General features: G+C 41.6%; 1 protein-coding gene across 2 annotated transcripts in view; it reads right to left on the bottom strand.

Annotated features, from left to right (window-relative positions):
* The window catches only part of LOC141126660 (olfactory receptor 2AP1-like), a 77682-nt gene that overhangs the window by 3019 nt on the left and 59842 nt on the right, over positions 1-14821 (bottom strand). Inside the window, exons 2-3 of one of the 2 annotated variants that reach the window (XM_073612605.1) lie at positions 9377-9446; positions 1836-4630 (exon numbers count right to left, since the gene is read on the bottom strand). In XM_073612605.1, the coding sequence (XP_073468706.1) occupies positions 3612-4598 (987 nt within the window). In that variant the 5' untranslated portion in view covers positions 4599-4630; positions 9377-9446 and the 3' untranslated portion in view covers positions 1836-3611. Of the gene's footprint in view, positions 1-1835; positions 4631-9376; positions 9447-14821 lie in introns of those variants that run through there. The other variant, XM_073612606.1, reaches the window with a different exon arrangement.

The following is a 14821-nucleotide window of genomic DNA, read 5'->3' as shown; positions in this document are numbered from 1 at the left end:
GGGTGGGCAACTACGTGGCAAATTAGGTTTAATGTAGAAAAATGTAAAATAATGCATTTGGGTAGCAAAATTATGAATTCAATCTATACACTGGGGGGAGAACCTCTGGGGGAATCTAGGATGGAAAAGGACCTGGGGGTCCTAGTAGATGATAGGCTCAGCAATGGCATGCAATGCCAAGCTGCTGCTAACAAAGCAAACAGAATATTGGCATTAAAAAGGGGATCAACTCCAGAGATAAAACGATAATTTTCCCACTCTACAAGACTCTGGTTCGGCCTTACTTGGAGTATGCTGTCCAGTTCTGGGCACCAGTCCTCAGGAAGGATGTGCTGGAAATGGAGCGAGTACAAAGAAGGGCAACAAAGCTAATAAAGGGTCTGGGGGATCTTAGTTATGAGGAAAGGTTGCGAGCACTGAACTTATTCTCTCTGGAGAAGAGACGCTTGAGAGGGGATATGATTTCAATATACAAATACCGTACTGGTAGGGATAAAACTTTTTTGCAGAAGGGAGTTCAACAAGACACGTGGCCACTTATTAAATTAGAAGAAAAGAGATTTAACCTTAAACTATGTAGAGGGTTCTTTACTGTAAGAGTGGCAAAGATGTGGACTTCCCTTCCACAGGCGGTGGTCCCTTGCGGGGAGCATTGATAGCTTCAAGAAACTATTAGATGATCACCTGAACGACCACAACATACAGGGATATACAATGTAATACTGACGTATACCGTATTTATCGGCGTATAACACGCACAGGCATATAACACGCACATTTTAAGAGGGAAGTTTCAGGAAAGAAAATTAAAATTTTAAATAAGGAACTTTGAAGCAAAATAAGGGTCAGTGCCCATCTGCAGCCTCACCATTGCCATGAATGCAGCCTGATCAATGCCCATCTGCAGCCTCACAAGTGCCATTAATGCAGCAGCCTCACTATTGCCATTAATGCAGCAGCCTCACCATTGCCATCAATGCAGCAGCCTCACCATTGCCATCAATGCAGCAGCCTCACCATTGCCATCAATGCAGCAGCCTCATCATTGCCATCAATGCAGCAGCCTCACCATTGCCATCAGTGCAGCCTGATCGATGCCCATCTGCAACCTAGAGGGGACAGGGAGGGTGGGACAGGATGAGCGCCGACAGATTACATACAGTGAGAATCTCCTATGATAGACAGAACAGTGGTCCGATGGCTGCCCAGGAGATGGGACTTCCTGTTACAGAGGCTGTCAGGTAAACAGGAGATTCTCACTGTATGTAATCTGATGGCGCTTGTCCCGCCCCCCTCCCTGTCCCTTCCGAGGCAGCTAAAATTGAAGTATTGGCGTATAACACGCACGCGCTATTTGCACCCGATTTCCAGGGTGAAAAAGTGCGTGTTATACACCAATAAATACAGTAATCACACACATAGGTTGGACTTGATGGACTTTTGTCTTTTTTCACCTCACCTACTATGTAACTATGTATGAAAGAAAAAAAGTTTTAGTTATACGTAAACTTTGTGACTTGAAAGTATCCTGAGCTGCAAAATGTGGGACTGTCCCTGAAAGCCAAAAACAGTTGGTCATTATCAGCAAGGGAGACGTGACGTGCCAGGTATATAACACGTGGTGGCGCTATGACTACATCTGTATATATTCAGAGAGAGGAGCCATGTTTGATGAAGGAAATGACACTGAAGAGAAGCATAGGCCTAAAGCCAAAAGCATACATGACATGTAACTTTGCCCAAAGATGACATGAAGACAGGTCAAGTTTTGGAGAAGAGCAACAGTTTCAATTTTATTGAATTTCCAAAATAACATAACCAGTATCAGTCCCAGTTATAGTACACATGAACAGTAACCTGACAGTCTAAAAACCTGTCCTTACCTTGAGTTCTACACAGGCCTTAAACTGGCCCAAAAACCCACTTGAGGGCATCACCCATTAAAGGAATTTTAACTGGGGGCCGGGTCAAACCACTGCATTGACCATCTTTGTGACGGGAGGGCCCATAGAACCCAGAATCCCTTGGAGAGATTGGGAAACCCTTGCTTGAGCTCCCCATGTACCCCCTATGTCTAAGTAACCCTGTTTCCATTAGGGGCACAGGGTGACTGAGAAAATGTGGCTTGAATTACGTAAAATGTAACAGTAATATTTATCCGCAATATCTCCCAAAGACTATTCCTGGTTTGTTTAATCCTGAATTCGACAAGTTAATTGAAAGAGCTGATCACATTGGCCTCTGTGCAATGTAGGAGGCGGTCCGTCTGCTTCCCGGAAGCTCCTGCTATTGTGTGAAGGTGTCCTGTGTTTATATTTATGATAATGTGTATTGTGTCTTCTGAGCTAAAAGACGGCAAGTCTGTCCTGAAAGGTCATACATCTGAGTCACCTAGGCTGGGTAAATGACTAGTTAATTAGCTCACGGTAATTTTTGTTTCTGGTAACAGTTGTATTGGTAGGGAGGAGGGGAACCTCCTTCTGAATTTTGTATATAAGACTGTATTCTTGTTCTAATAAACAGTTCCATGTTCAAGCTGTGTAACTGAGCTAGTCTCGTCTGGTTCTTAGTTACAATATATGGGCTGTAATATCTGATATCTGAAGGTCCAGATTGGAGGAAGCGGGGGAACTGACGGAAACACTTAAGTGGAGTGCGACGGGGATCCGTTACAATCTTCATAACATGGGTGGGTGAAAGGCAACTCTACTGAGGGCTGAAGGTCTTCAGGTCAGTGGTGGTTACTTCAGCATAGCCTTTATTGGAGTTCAGGCCCAACCCCTTCACCTCATGGCTTAGAAACCAATCATACCTGAGCTATTTCAAGCTTTATACATTATTGTTAACACCCACTTTGATGAACCACGCTTCCATCAAGGCTTCCTTACACTAGGTGCGTTCAATATGCTCCACAACACCCACAAACATGACATTATAAATAAATAAATGAAGTGTGAAAGGTTATTCCTGAATTAAAAAAAAAAAAAATAGTTTTTTGGTGGTTTTAGGTGGGTTGAGTCAAACTTTAGCAAGAGTGAGATGTCTGGACTTTCAGTGTCTGCCAAATGCCATGACCATGATGAAGGTGTTTCACACTTTCTATCAAACTGGTTTGGTAATCAATCTCATTCAGTAGGAATATTAAGAGTTCTTGATGGGTTGGACAAAGGCAAGACCTTGAGGAGGTGATCTCCATATTAGTGGCCCTATAAGATAGACTAAGTGATCCAGTCCACCAAATTCCCGCTATAGCACAGTTTTGGGTGACTCCCTAAAGTTAACCGGAACTTGTAATTCCATTTACTGCTCATATTCTTGGATCCTTCATCAGTATGCACCTGTTTATGAGGTTCCTAAAGGTCCTTCTAATCTACTTACTCCTCATGCAGAAAATGATGGGGTTAGCCATGTGTGGTATGAACATGTAAAAGCAGAGAATAAGGATATTCATGTCTTCATTGAGGATTAACTTGACATGGTTGATGGCAACATACACAAAGGCAAGGGTTCGAGAAGGAGATTTCCACAGCATAGTAGCTCTATAAGACGTTAAACACCTCTAAGTCATCCAGTCCACCAGATTCCCTCCATAGCACAGTTTCGGGTCACCCCTAAAGGTGTTCTGAGATTGTAATTACATTCACTGCTGGCATTCTTGGATTTTTCATCAGTATCCACCTGTGGATAAGGTTCTTAAAGGTCCTTCTAATCTCCTTAGTCCTCAAACAGTAAATGATGGGGTTAGCCATATGGGGTACAAATGTGTAAAAGCAGAGAATAAGGACATTCACATCTTCATTGAGGATTAACTTGATTTGGTTGGCAGTATACACAAATATCCGTGGGATAAAATATAGACAAATAACACTCAACTGGGTGGCACATGTGTAATAGGCTCTCCTTCGATTCACAGACTGGGTCTGTGTGATGATGACCCGGATTATGACTCCATAAGAGAAAAGGATGATGAACAGAGGCAAGAGAAGGACTAACATAGCAATGATAAAAATCGTACGCTTCAGGGAGGACACGTCATTGCAGGCCAAGGACAAGACCGCTGAATTGGTGCAAAAGCAGCTTCTGATTTCCTGTTCACATAGTTCTTCACCAGAGTCCAAAACAGCTATTGTTATGCCAATAATACTTGCAAAGATCCAGAAGAAGCAACAAGCGAGGATGGTGCGTCGATTGTTGATTATTGATTGGTACCTCAGGGGTTTGCATATGGCAACATAACGGTCAATGGCCATCAGTAAAAGGATGTAGGAGTCAAAGCTCCCAAGGAAATGGGCAGAAAATACTTGGAAGATGCATCCAGCATATGAGATTGACCCATCATTAAACCAGTACTTGGCCACAATCTTCGGCAGAGTGATGGTATCAAACAGCAAGTCAGAGATGGCAAGGTTCAAGATGACCACATACATTGGTTGGTACAGATGTCGGTTGCAAGTGATAAGTGCTATCACTACGCCATTCGAGAACAGCGATGTGAGATAAACCAGGAACAGAGCTATGGAGACCGGGGTGTAAAACTTCTCCCCAATTCCTGGGAATCCAAGCAGAACAAGTTCAGAAATGGCAGACCGGTTATCCATGGACTGGTGAAGGTTCAAGTAGAAGGATATCCCTAAAATACACAGTGACATAGTTTGTAAGGTAATAAAGATACAACAATAAAAATAAAAAAACGCACTGATGAAACTCTAAAACCACAGGTGACTTTAAGAAAGACAAAACAAAACATATAAAGAGGCGGTCCAACATAGAAGAAAAGTCCTTCCTGATCTCCAGATTCAATGGAACAACAATCAACAATGTTGTATCCAATAAATAGCCAATTATATTTTGTATAATGATACTTAACCAGCCTTTGTATTTCAAGCATTCTAAAGACTTGGCTAAACACTAACCCTACGTTCACACCTATGTGCTTTTAGGTGTTTTTTTGCAGTTCGCAGAAACGCACTACAGTCTGTTTAACATGGCTTCCTATGGTACACATTCACATCTATGCGTTTCTTGGCTGGAGCGTTTTTGGAAAGGGTCGGGGACTTTTTTTCCCACAGCTGATTGCGTTTTGTGTGTAATAGACTTCAATGGAGTCGCACCAGAAACGCAAGTGTTGCATTTTTGATGCATTTTTCGTTTTTTTTTTATTCCCCTTTAAAAACACTGTAAATAGCTGGTTACTAAGGAGCAGGCCGGGAAGTCAGCCGTTGTGTCGTTAACAGCCCATGAATTATCAGCTGTCAGTAGGGTTCCCCGCTGACAGCTGAATGTAAAAAAAAGAATTGCCGGCTAAAAAATGAAAAATGAAAAAACAGCGTGGGGTCCCCCCCAGTTCATACCAGATCTGAAGGGCCTGGTATGGATTTGGAGGGGAACCCCACACCAAAAATGGCGTGAGCCAACCCCCCAATCCATACCAGACCCTTATCCAAGCATGCAGCCTCACAGGTCAGGAAAGGAAGGGGGCAAACGAGCGCAACCCCCCCAACCATACCAGCCTGCATGCCCTCAACATGTGGGGGGGGGGTGCTTTGGGCCACCTGGAGACAAGGGCTTCTTCCCCACAACCCTGGGCTGTGGTTGTGGGGGTCTACGGAGGGGCTTATCAGAATCTGGAAGCCTCCTTTAACAAGCGGGTCCCCTGATCCTGCCCCTCCTATGTGAATTAGTATGGGGTACATTGTGCCCCTACTCATTCACCAAAAAAAGTGTCACAGAAAAAAAAACACAAACAATTCCTTTATTAAAAATAAAAAAATAATGTCTATGGATTTGGGGGGGTTCTTTCACAGTTTTTTTTGCCTTTTTAGCCTTTTGTTTACATTCAACTGTCAGCGGGGTACCCCGCTGACAGCTGATGACTAATCCTTTATTAAGGACACGTTTGCCGGTTTTAAAGGGGGGAAAAAAATGCATGAAAATTGCATGCAAAAACGCATCAAAAACACGGGTTTAAAGACGCACCACAAAACGTGCCTGAAAAATGCATCAACCTCAGCCACATAGAACCTAGACTAAATGGGGAAGACTATTCTACATTTTCACAGCTCTTGGTGACCAGGAAATGTGGAGATCTTCCCAGCGGGACACAGAAAACAATAGGAACTTACCAAAGCTTCTTACCCTTCCAAACTCTATGATTTCTGCCTGTGCCCCCCACTGGGGAGATTGCGCTTACATTCTATCTCAGTGACCACACAGGAAGTGAAGGAAAATCTTCTTAATGACAGCAGAAAAAACTACGGTATTTAAAACTTGACTGAGGTTTTAATACCTCACAATTCTATCCAAAACGTAATTCTGAAGAACTCCGGCCTTCCCTTCGGCACAGTTGTACAGGCTCCTGTGCACTAAAAGCTCAGCATGTCTGTGGATGCCATTAGTCCCGTTTTCTGGGGACCTGCTTTGAGGGGTCTGCCCCTGGTATCCCGGCAGCCCTCAGTAAACATTGCACAGCACAGACGCCCACTCAACAATCACCCGGCGCAATAGGCACTTAGGATTCCAAAATGGCACCGCTGTACGTTACACCCTCCTGACCTCTTCACTCTGGAAGTTACATATTCCTGACCTCTGCAATCTGTGTGTTACATCCTCCCAACATTTCCACTATGTATGTTACACCCTCCTATACCTCTGCACTCTGTATGCTACACACTCCTGACCTCTGAAATCTGTGTGCTACATCCACCTGACCTCTGCACTTTCTATGCTACACACTCCTGACCTCTGAAATCTGTGTGCTACATCCATCCAACCTCTGCAATCTGTACGTTACACCCTCCTGCTTCTTAACCTCTGCACTGTGTGCTACACCTGCCTGACATCTGCACTCTGTATGTTGCACACTCTTGATCTCTGCACTCTGTACCTTACACCATCCTGACCTCTGCAATCTGTGCCATACACCCACCTGACCTTTATGCTCTGTATGTTACAGCCTGCTGACCTCTGTGCTCTGTACTTTACACCCTCCTGACCTCTGCACTTTGTATGTTACACCCTCTTGACCTCTGCAATCTCTATGTTACACCCTCTTGACCTCTGTACTCTGTATATTACACTTGCCAGACCTAAGCACTCTGTATGTTACACACTCCTGATCTCTGCACTCTGCATGGTATACCACCCTGACCGCTGCAATCTGTGCATTACACCCTCCTGACCTCTGTACTCTGTATGTTACACTCTCCTGTCCTCTGTACTCTGTATATTATACAGTCCTGACCTCTGTACGCTTTATAGTACACTCTCCTGACCTCTGTCTGCTGTATATTACACTCTCCTGACCTCTGTGCTTTGTATGTTGCACTCTCCTGACCTCTGTACCCTGTATATTACACTCTCCTGACCTCTGTGCTTTGTATGTTACACACTCCCGGCCTCTGTACGTTACATTCTCCTGACCTCTGTACACTATATGTTGCACTCTCCTGTCCTCTGTACACTGTATATTACACTCTCCTGACCTCTGTACACTGTATATTACACTCTCCTGACCTCTGTACGCTGTATGTTACACTCTCCTGACCTCTGTACGCTGTATATTACACTCTCCTGACCTCTGTACACTGTATATTACACTCTCCTGACCTCTGTACACTGTATATTACACTCTCCTGACCTCTGTACACTGTATATTACACTCTCCTGACCTCTGTGCTTTGTATGTTACACACTCCCGACCTCTGTACGTTACACTCTCCTGACCTCTGTACACTGTATGTTGCACTCTCCTGTCCTCTGTACACTGTATATTACACTCTCCTGACCTCTGTACACTGTATATTACACTCTCCTGACCTCTGTGCTTTGTATGTTACACACTCCCGGCCTCTGTACGTTACACTCTCCTGACCTCTGTACACTATATGTTGCACTCTCCTGTCCTCTGTATGTTACACACTCCTGACCTCTGTATGTTACACTCTCCTGACCTCTGTAGTTTGTATGTTACACCCTCCTGACCTCTGCACTCTGTATGTTACACCCTCCTGACCTTTGTAGTCTGTATGTTACACTCTCCTTACCTCTGTAGTCTGTATGTTAAACTCTCCTGACTTCTGTAGTCTGTATGTTACACTCTCCTGACCTCTGTATGTTACACTCTACTGACCTCTGTAGTCTGTATGTTACACTCTCCTGACCTCTACACTTTGTATGTTACCACCTCCTGATCATTTCACTCTGTATGTTGCACCCTCTTGACCTCTGCAGTCTGTGCGCTACACCCACCTGACCCCCTGCACTCTGTATGTTACACAGTTTTGATCTCTGCACTTTATACCATACACCATTCTGATCTCTGCAATAAGGAGGATATCCAGCATCATTTAGTGCTTTCCTCCCCATCCTGACTGCTCATGACCCAGCTCTTTTATTCATTGGATTTCAGTTCTTTTAATCATGGAGACGGAACATCACATGTGAGCGATAGGAATGCTCACTGATCCAGACAGACATTCACCCTTCAAAGCATTCTTTAATATTTGCATAACTCCCCCCAAGGGCCGGCCCACTGCTTGTATCAGGGCTGAGGGCTCCTGAGAGGAGTACTGGGGCAGGGTGCTGTGATGTTTTGGGGAAGCGATGTACAGCCTCTGCTGGCCCCTCCCACCAGCCATGATCTGCCTGCATTGCATAGAGAAGCACAGAGACCCAGTCATGTCATCACCAAGAGTAAAATAAGGTATGTAATGAAAATGTTCTACTCTACTAAAGAGATATATTTCTGTGTATGTTGTGGTTGGAAAGATCCCTTTACTAAGGAAATGCTTCCTCCTCCTTCTACAAAGTTACAATGTACAGTCTGATCACTGGGGAAGGGGGGGCTGAGGAAATGCTTCCCCCCCTCTTCTACAAAGTTACAATGTACAGTCTGATCACTGGGAGAGGGGAGACTGAGGAAATGACTCCTCCTCCTTCTACAAAGTTACAATGTACAGTCTGATCCCTGGACAAGGGGAGACTGAGGAAATGCCCCCCCCCCTCCTTCTATAAAGTTATAATGTACAGTCTGATCACTGGGGGAGGGGAGACTTAGGAAATGCTTCCTCCTCCTTCTTCAAAGTTACAATGTACAGTCTGATCACTGGGGAAATGCTTCCTCCTGCCTGCAGCAGACTGATGACATCAGCCTAGACACAGTCACTGATTGAAGCTCAGGGATGGCTATTTAATGATAAAGGTTATTCATGGAGACGTGTGACATCACAGACAGGTCCTCTTTAAGCGACCCATAAGAGTTAACAACGTTTTAGCTCATTGGTGATTCATATTGAGGGCTCCGTATTTTTTTTTTCTAGTTTGTAAATCATAAAAAGTCAGTTTTGGGTCCCACTAACCGGATCCGGCTGGAAATTACCTTTAATTCCTCTGCAGACGCATCGGGCTCAGGAAGTCTCGGGAATCTGCGCAGTCCATGGCCGGCAAGGCTGGAACACAAAACATGGCCTTAGGACGGAATAAATGGAGGAATAACATATCATTACTGGCCGATTGTGAAAGGTCTGACGTCAGCCGATCGGCTGCTATTTTTTCCCATCTTATCTGTGTACCAAATGTCCCGCTCCCCCCCCCCCCTCGCTGCCACCCACATCTACAATATAATACTTCCCCTTTTCTACTTCCCCTTCCCGGCAGAGAGTCAGTCCCAGCACATCCAACTCCAGCAATGGGGCACCTGAGACGCCAACCCTCCAAATTTAACTACACTAAGCTATAGCAAATAAATGACTAAAGATAACAATCCCCAATCAATAATAATAAAATAAGTAACTAAAAATAACTAAACGATAATGACAAAATAAATAACTAAACAACAACGGCAAAATAAATAGCTGCAAATAATATTAACCAAACAATAATAATCAAATAAGTAACTAAAAATAACAATGCCCAATCAATAATAATCAAATAAGTAACTAAAAATAACTAAACGATAACAGCAAAATAAATAACTATAAAATAACAACAAAATGAATAGTTAAACAATAACCATAAAATAAATAGCTACAAATCATATTAACCAAAACAATAATAATCAAATAAACAACTAAAAATAGCAATAAATAAACAATAACATAAAAAAATAACTATAAATAACAATAACGAAACAATAATAATAAAATATATAGCTAAAATAATATTAACTAAACAATAATAATCAAATAAATAACTAATAATGATAAATAACTAAAAATAACAATAACTAAATAATAAAAAGATAGATAAACAATAATGATAAAATAAATAACTAAAAATCACAACTAGACAACACATAACTAAAAATACCAATAACTAAACAATAACAATAAAATGAATAACTAAAAAAAAATAAACAATAAAATAAATAACTAAAAATAGCAATAACTAAGCTATAATAGTCAAATACAGTAAATAACTAAAAATAACAATGCCCAATCAATAATAATAAAATAAGTAACTAAAAATAACTAAACAATAACGACAAAATAAATAACTAAACAATAACGGCAAAATAAATAACTAAACAATACGACAAAATAAATAACTAAACAATAACGATAAAATAAATAGCTACAAATAATATTAACCAAACAATAATAATCAATAACTAAAAATAGCAATAAATAAACAATAACATTAATAACGAACAATAATGAAACAATAATAATAATCTATAGCTAAAATAAATATTAACTAAACAATGATAATAAAATAATTAATAATAACAATAAATAAACTGTAACAATCAAATAATAATAACTAAATAATAATAATAAAAAAATAACTAAAAATAACTAAACAATAATGATAAAATAAATAACTAAAAATAATACATAAACAATAAAACGATAACTAAACAATGCTAGCCAAATATATAACTAAAAACAACAATCAAATAAATAACAAAAATACCAATAACTAAACAATAAAAAACATAACTAAAAATAACAATAACTAAACAATAACAATCAAATAAATAACTAAAAATAATCAAATAAATAACTAAAAATAACAATTGCTGATCGATAATAATCAAATAAATAACTAAACAATAACGATAAAATAAATGGCCAAAAATAATATTACCAAACAATATTAATCAAATAAATAGCTAAAAATAGCAAAAAAGAATAACATTAAAAAAATAACTACATATAATAATAACTAAACAAACAATGATAATAAAAGAGTACTGTCCGTGATACTTTTTTATTTGCACTAACATACAATTTTTCAGGACAAGCTTTCGGGGTATGTCCCCTTCTTCAAGATCCAAGCAGTACTGATTCACGCCTGTCCATTTTTCATGTGAACACAAACGGACTCTCCATTCACCTCTATGGAGCGGCAGATAAATGGCAGTAAATGGACTTGTGTCTTTTCACACCCGTCTATCTCCCATCCGATCCACTTAAAAAACACAGAAGGGGATCCGTCCCCTCCTGTCTGGGCGGATCGGACTGGAGGGCCCATAGAGTAGAGCGGGCTATGTCTGCTCTGCATATGCAGAGTGGACACAGACCTGTCATCTGCCCGCTCCGCTCACTCTAGCCCGCGACCGGATACCAAGTCGCTAAAGTGGCCCTCGCTCTTCAAACGGTTGTGCACACCTGCCTTTACACGCACATGAACTTTAATGTCATCCCAGTTTTAGTCCGTAGGGTTCAATATTGAGTTGGCCCACCCTTTGCAGCTATAACAGCTTCACTTCTGGGAAGGCCGTCCACACGGTTTATGTTTTTGTTTGTTTTTTTATTTAACATACTGCCACCACTCAGAGTCCCCGATCACCGCCACACCAGTCATATGATAAAAATTGTGAATTAAAAAAAATTTTTTTTTTTAAAATAAATTTCTTCATTTTTTAAAAAATAGTAACAAAAAAATTACAACTTTAAAAAACCCGCCATGCCTCTTACTAAATACCTTGGACTGTCTACTTTTCAAAAAGGGGTCATTTGGGGGTATTTTGTACTGTCCGGGCATTTTTGGGCCTCAAGAAATTAGATCGGCCGTCAGTACATCACGATTGGTCAATTTTTTGAGATACAGTGCACCCGGAAAGTATTCACAGCACTTTACTTTCTCCACGTTTTGTTATGTTACAGCATTATTCCAAAATGGATTAAATTTATGATTTTCCTCAAAATTCTACAAACAATCCCCCAATAATGACAATATGAAAAAAGTTTGTTTGAAAATGTTTCCAAATTTATTAAAAATAAAAAACGAAAAAAATCCCATGTACATAAGTATCACAGCCTTTGCCGCGACACTCAAAATTGAGCTCAGGTGCCTCCTGTTTCCACTGATCATCCTTCAGACGTTTCTACAACTTGATTGGAGTCCACCGGTGGTAAATTCAGTTGATTGGACATGGTTTGGAAAGGCACGCACCGTCTATATAAGGTCCTACAGATAACAGTGCATGTCAGACCACAAATCAAGCCATGAAGTCCAAGGAATTGTCTGTAGACCTCCGAGACAGGATTGTATGGAGGCACAGATCTGGGGAAGGGTACAGAAAAATTTCTGCAGCATTCAAGGTCCCAATGAGCACAGTGGCCTTCATCATCCGCGAATGGAAGAAGTTTGGAACCACCAAGATTCTTCCTAGAGCGGGTCGCCCGGCCAAACTGAGCGATCGGGGAAGAAGGGCCTTAGTTAGGGAGGTGACCAAGAACCCGATGGTCACTCTGATAGAGCTCCAGCATTTCTCTGTGGAGAGCGGAGAACCTTCCAGAAGAACAAATATCTCTGCAGCACTCCACCAATCAGGCCTGCATGGTGGAGTGGTCAGAAGGAAGCCACTCCTCAGTAAAAGGCACATGACAGCCCGCCTGGAGTTTGCCAAAAGGCACCTGAAGGACTCTCATGAGAAACAAAATCTGATGAAACAAAGATTGAACTCTTTGGCCTGTATAGCAAGGGTAATGTCTGGAGGAAACCAGGCACTGCTCATCACCTGGCCAATACCATCCCTACAGTGAAATATGGTGGTGGCAGCATCATGCTGTGGGGATGATTTTCTGCGGCAGGAACTGGGAAACAAGTCAGGATTGAGGGAAAGATGAATGCAGCAATGTACAGAGACATCCTTGAAGAAAACCTGCTCCAGAGCTCTCTGGACCTCAGACTGGGGCGAAGGTTCATCTTCCAACAGGACAACCATCCTAAGCACACAGCCAAGATAACAAAGGAGTGGCTACAGGACAGCTCTGTAAATTTCCTTGAGTGGCCCAGCCAGAGCCCAGACTTGAACCCGATTGAACATCTCTGGAGAGATCTGAAAATGGCTGTACACCGACGCTCCCCATCCAACCTGATGGAGCTTGAGGGGTCCTGCAAAGAAGAACGGGAGAAACTGCCCAAAAATAGGTGTGCCAAGCTTGTAGCATCATACTCATCATACATCATACTCAAAAAGACTCGAGGCTGTAATTGGTGCCAAAGGAGCTTCACCAAAGTATTGAGCAAAGGCTGTGATACTTGTTTACATGGGAGGAGTCTGTGATACTTATATACATGGGAGGAGCCTGTGATACTTATATACATAGGAGGAGCCTGTGATACTTATATACATAGGAGGAGCCTGTGATACTTATGTACATCGGAGGAGCCTGTGATACTTTTGTACATGGGAGGAGTCTGAAATACTTATGTACATGGGAGGAGCCTGTGATACTTATGTACATGGGAGGAACCTGTGATACTTATGTACATGGGAGGAGCCTGTGATACTTATGTACATGGGAGGAGCCTGTGATACTTATGTACATGGGAGGAGCCTGTGATACGTATGTACATGGGAGGAGCCTGTGATACTTTTGTACATGGGAGGAGTCTGAAATACTTATGTACATGGGAGGAGCCTGTGATACTTATGTACATGGGAGGAGCCTGTGATACTTATATACATGGGAGGAGCCTGTGATACTTATGTACATGGGAGGAACCTGTGATACTTATGTACATGGGAGGAGCCTGTGATACTTATGTACATGGGAGGAGCCTGTGATACTTATGTACATGGGAGGAGCCTGTGATACTTATGTACATGGGAGGAGCCTGTGATACTTATGTACATGGGAGGAGCCTGTGTTACTTATGTACATGGGAGGAGCCTGTGATACTTATGTACATGGGAGGAGCCTGTGATACTTATGTACATGGGAGGAGCCTGCGATACTTATGTACATGGGAGGAGCCTGTGTTACTTATGTACATGGGAGGAGCCTGTGATACTTATGTACATGGGAGGAGTCTGTGATACTTATGTACATGGGAGGAGCCTGTGATACTTATGTACATAGGAGGAGCCTGTGAATACTTATGGAATAAGGTCGTAACATAACAAAATGTGGAAAAAGTGAAACGTTGTGAATATATAAACGTTGTGTATATACCAGAATTTGTGGACTCTATAGCTTTCCTACAGTCTAAATAATAAAAACTGATTTGGGTTATTTTCACTATAAACATGTAGCAGAATACATTTTGGCCTAAATTTATGAAGAGAGATTATTTATATGCAAAATTGTATAGCAGAAACGAAGAAAACCGCATTTAAGAAAAAAAAAAAAGGGCTTTTTAAAATTAAATTTAACAAAAAAAAAAAAAAAAAACCTCAGTGGTGATTACATACCACCAAAAGAAAGCTCTATTTGTGTGCAAATATGATAAAAAATGTAGTTTGGGTACAGTGTAGCACGAACGCACAATTGTCATTCAAAGTGCGATAGCGCTGAAAGAGCTGAAAATTGGGCCTGGGCAGGAAGTCGGGTGAAAGTGCCCGGTATTGAAGAGGTTAAATAGGTAAGGG

Source organism: Aquarana catesbeiana, linkage group LG02, assembly GCF_042186555.1.
Source record: "Aquarana catesbeiana isolate 2022-GZ linkage group LG02, ASM4218655v1, whole genome shotgun sequence".
In the NCBI taxonomy this organism is placed as follows: domain Eukaryota; kingdom Metazoa; phylum Chordata; class Amphibia; order Anura; family Ranidae; genus Aquarana; species Aquarana catesbeiana.
This window is presented reverse-complemented; position numbering and strand designations above follow the sequence as displayed.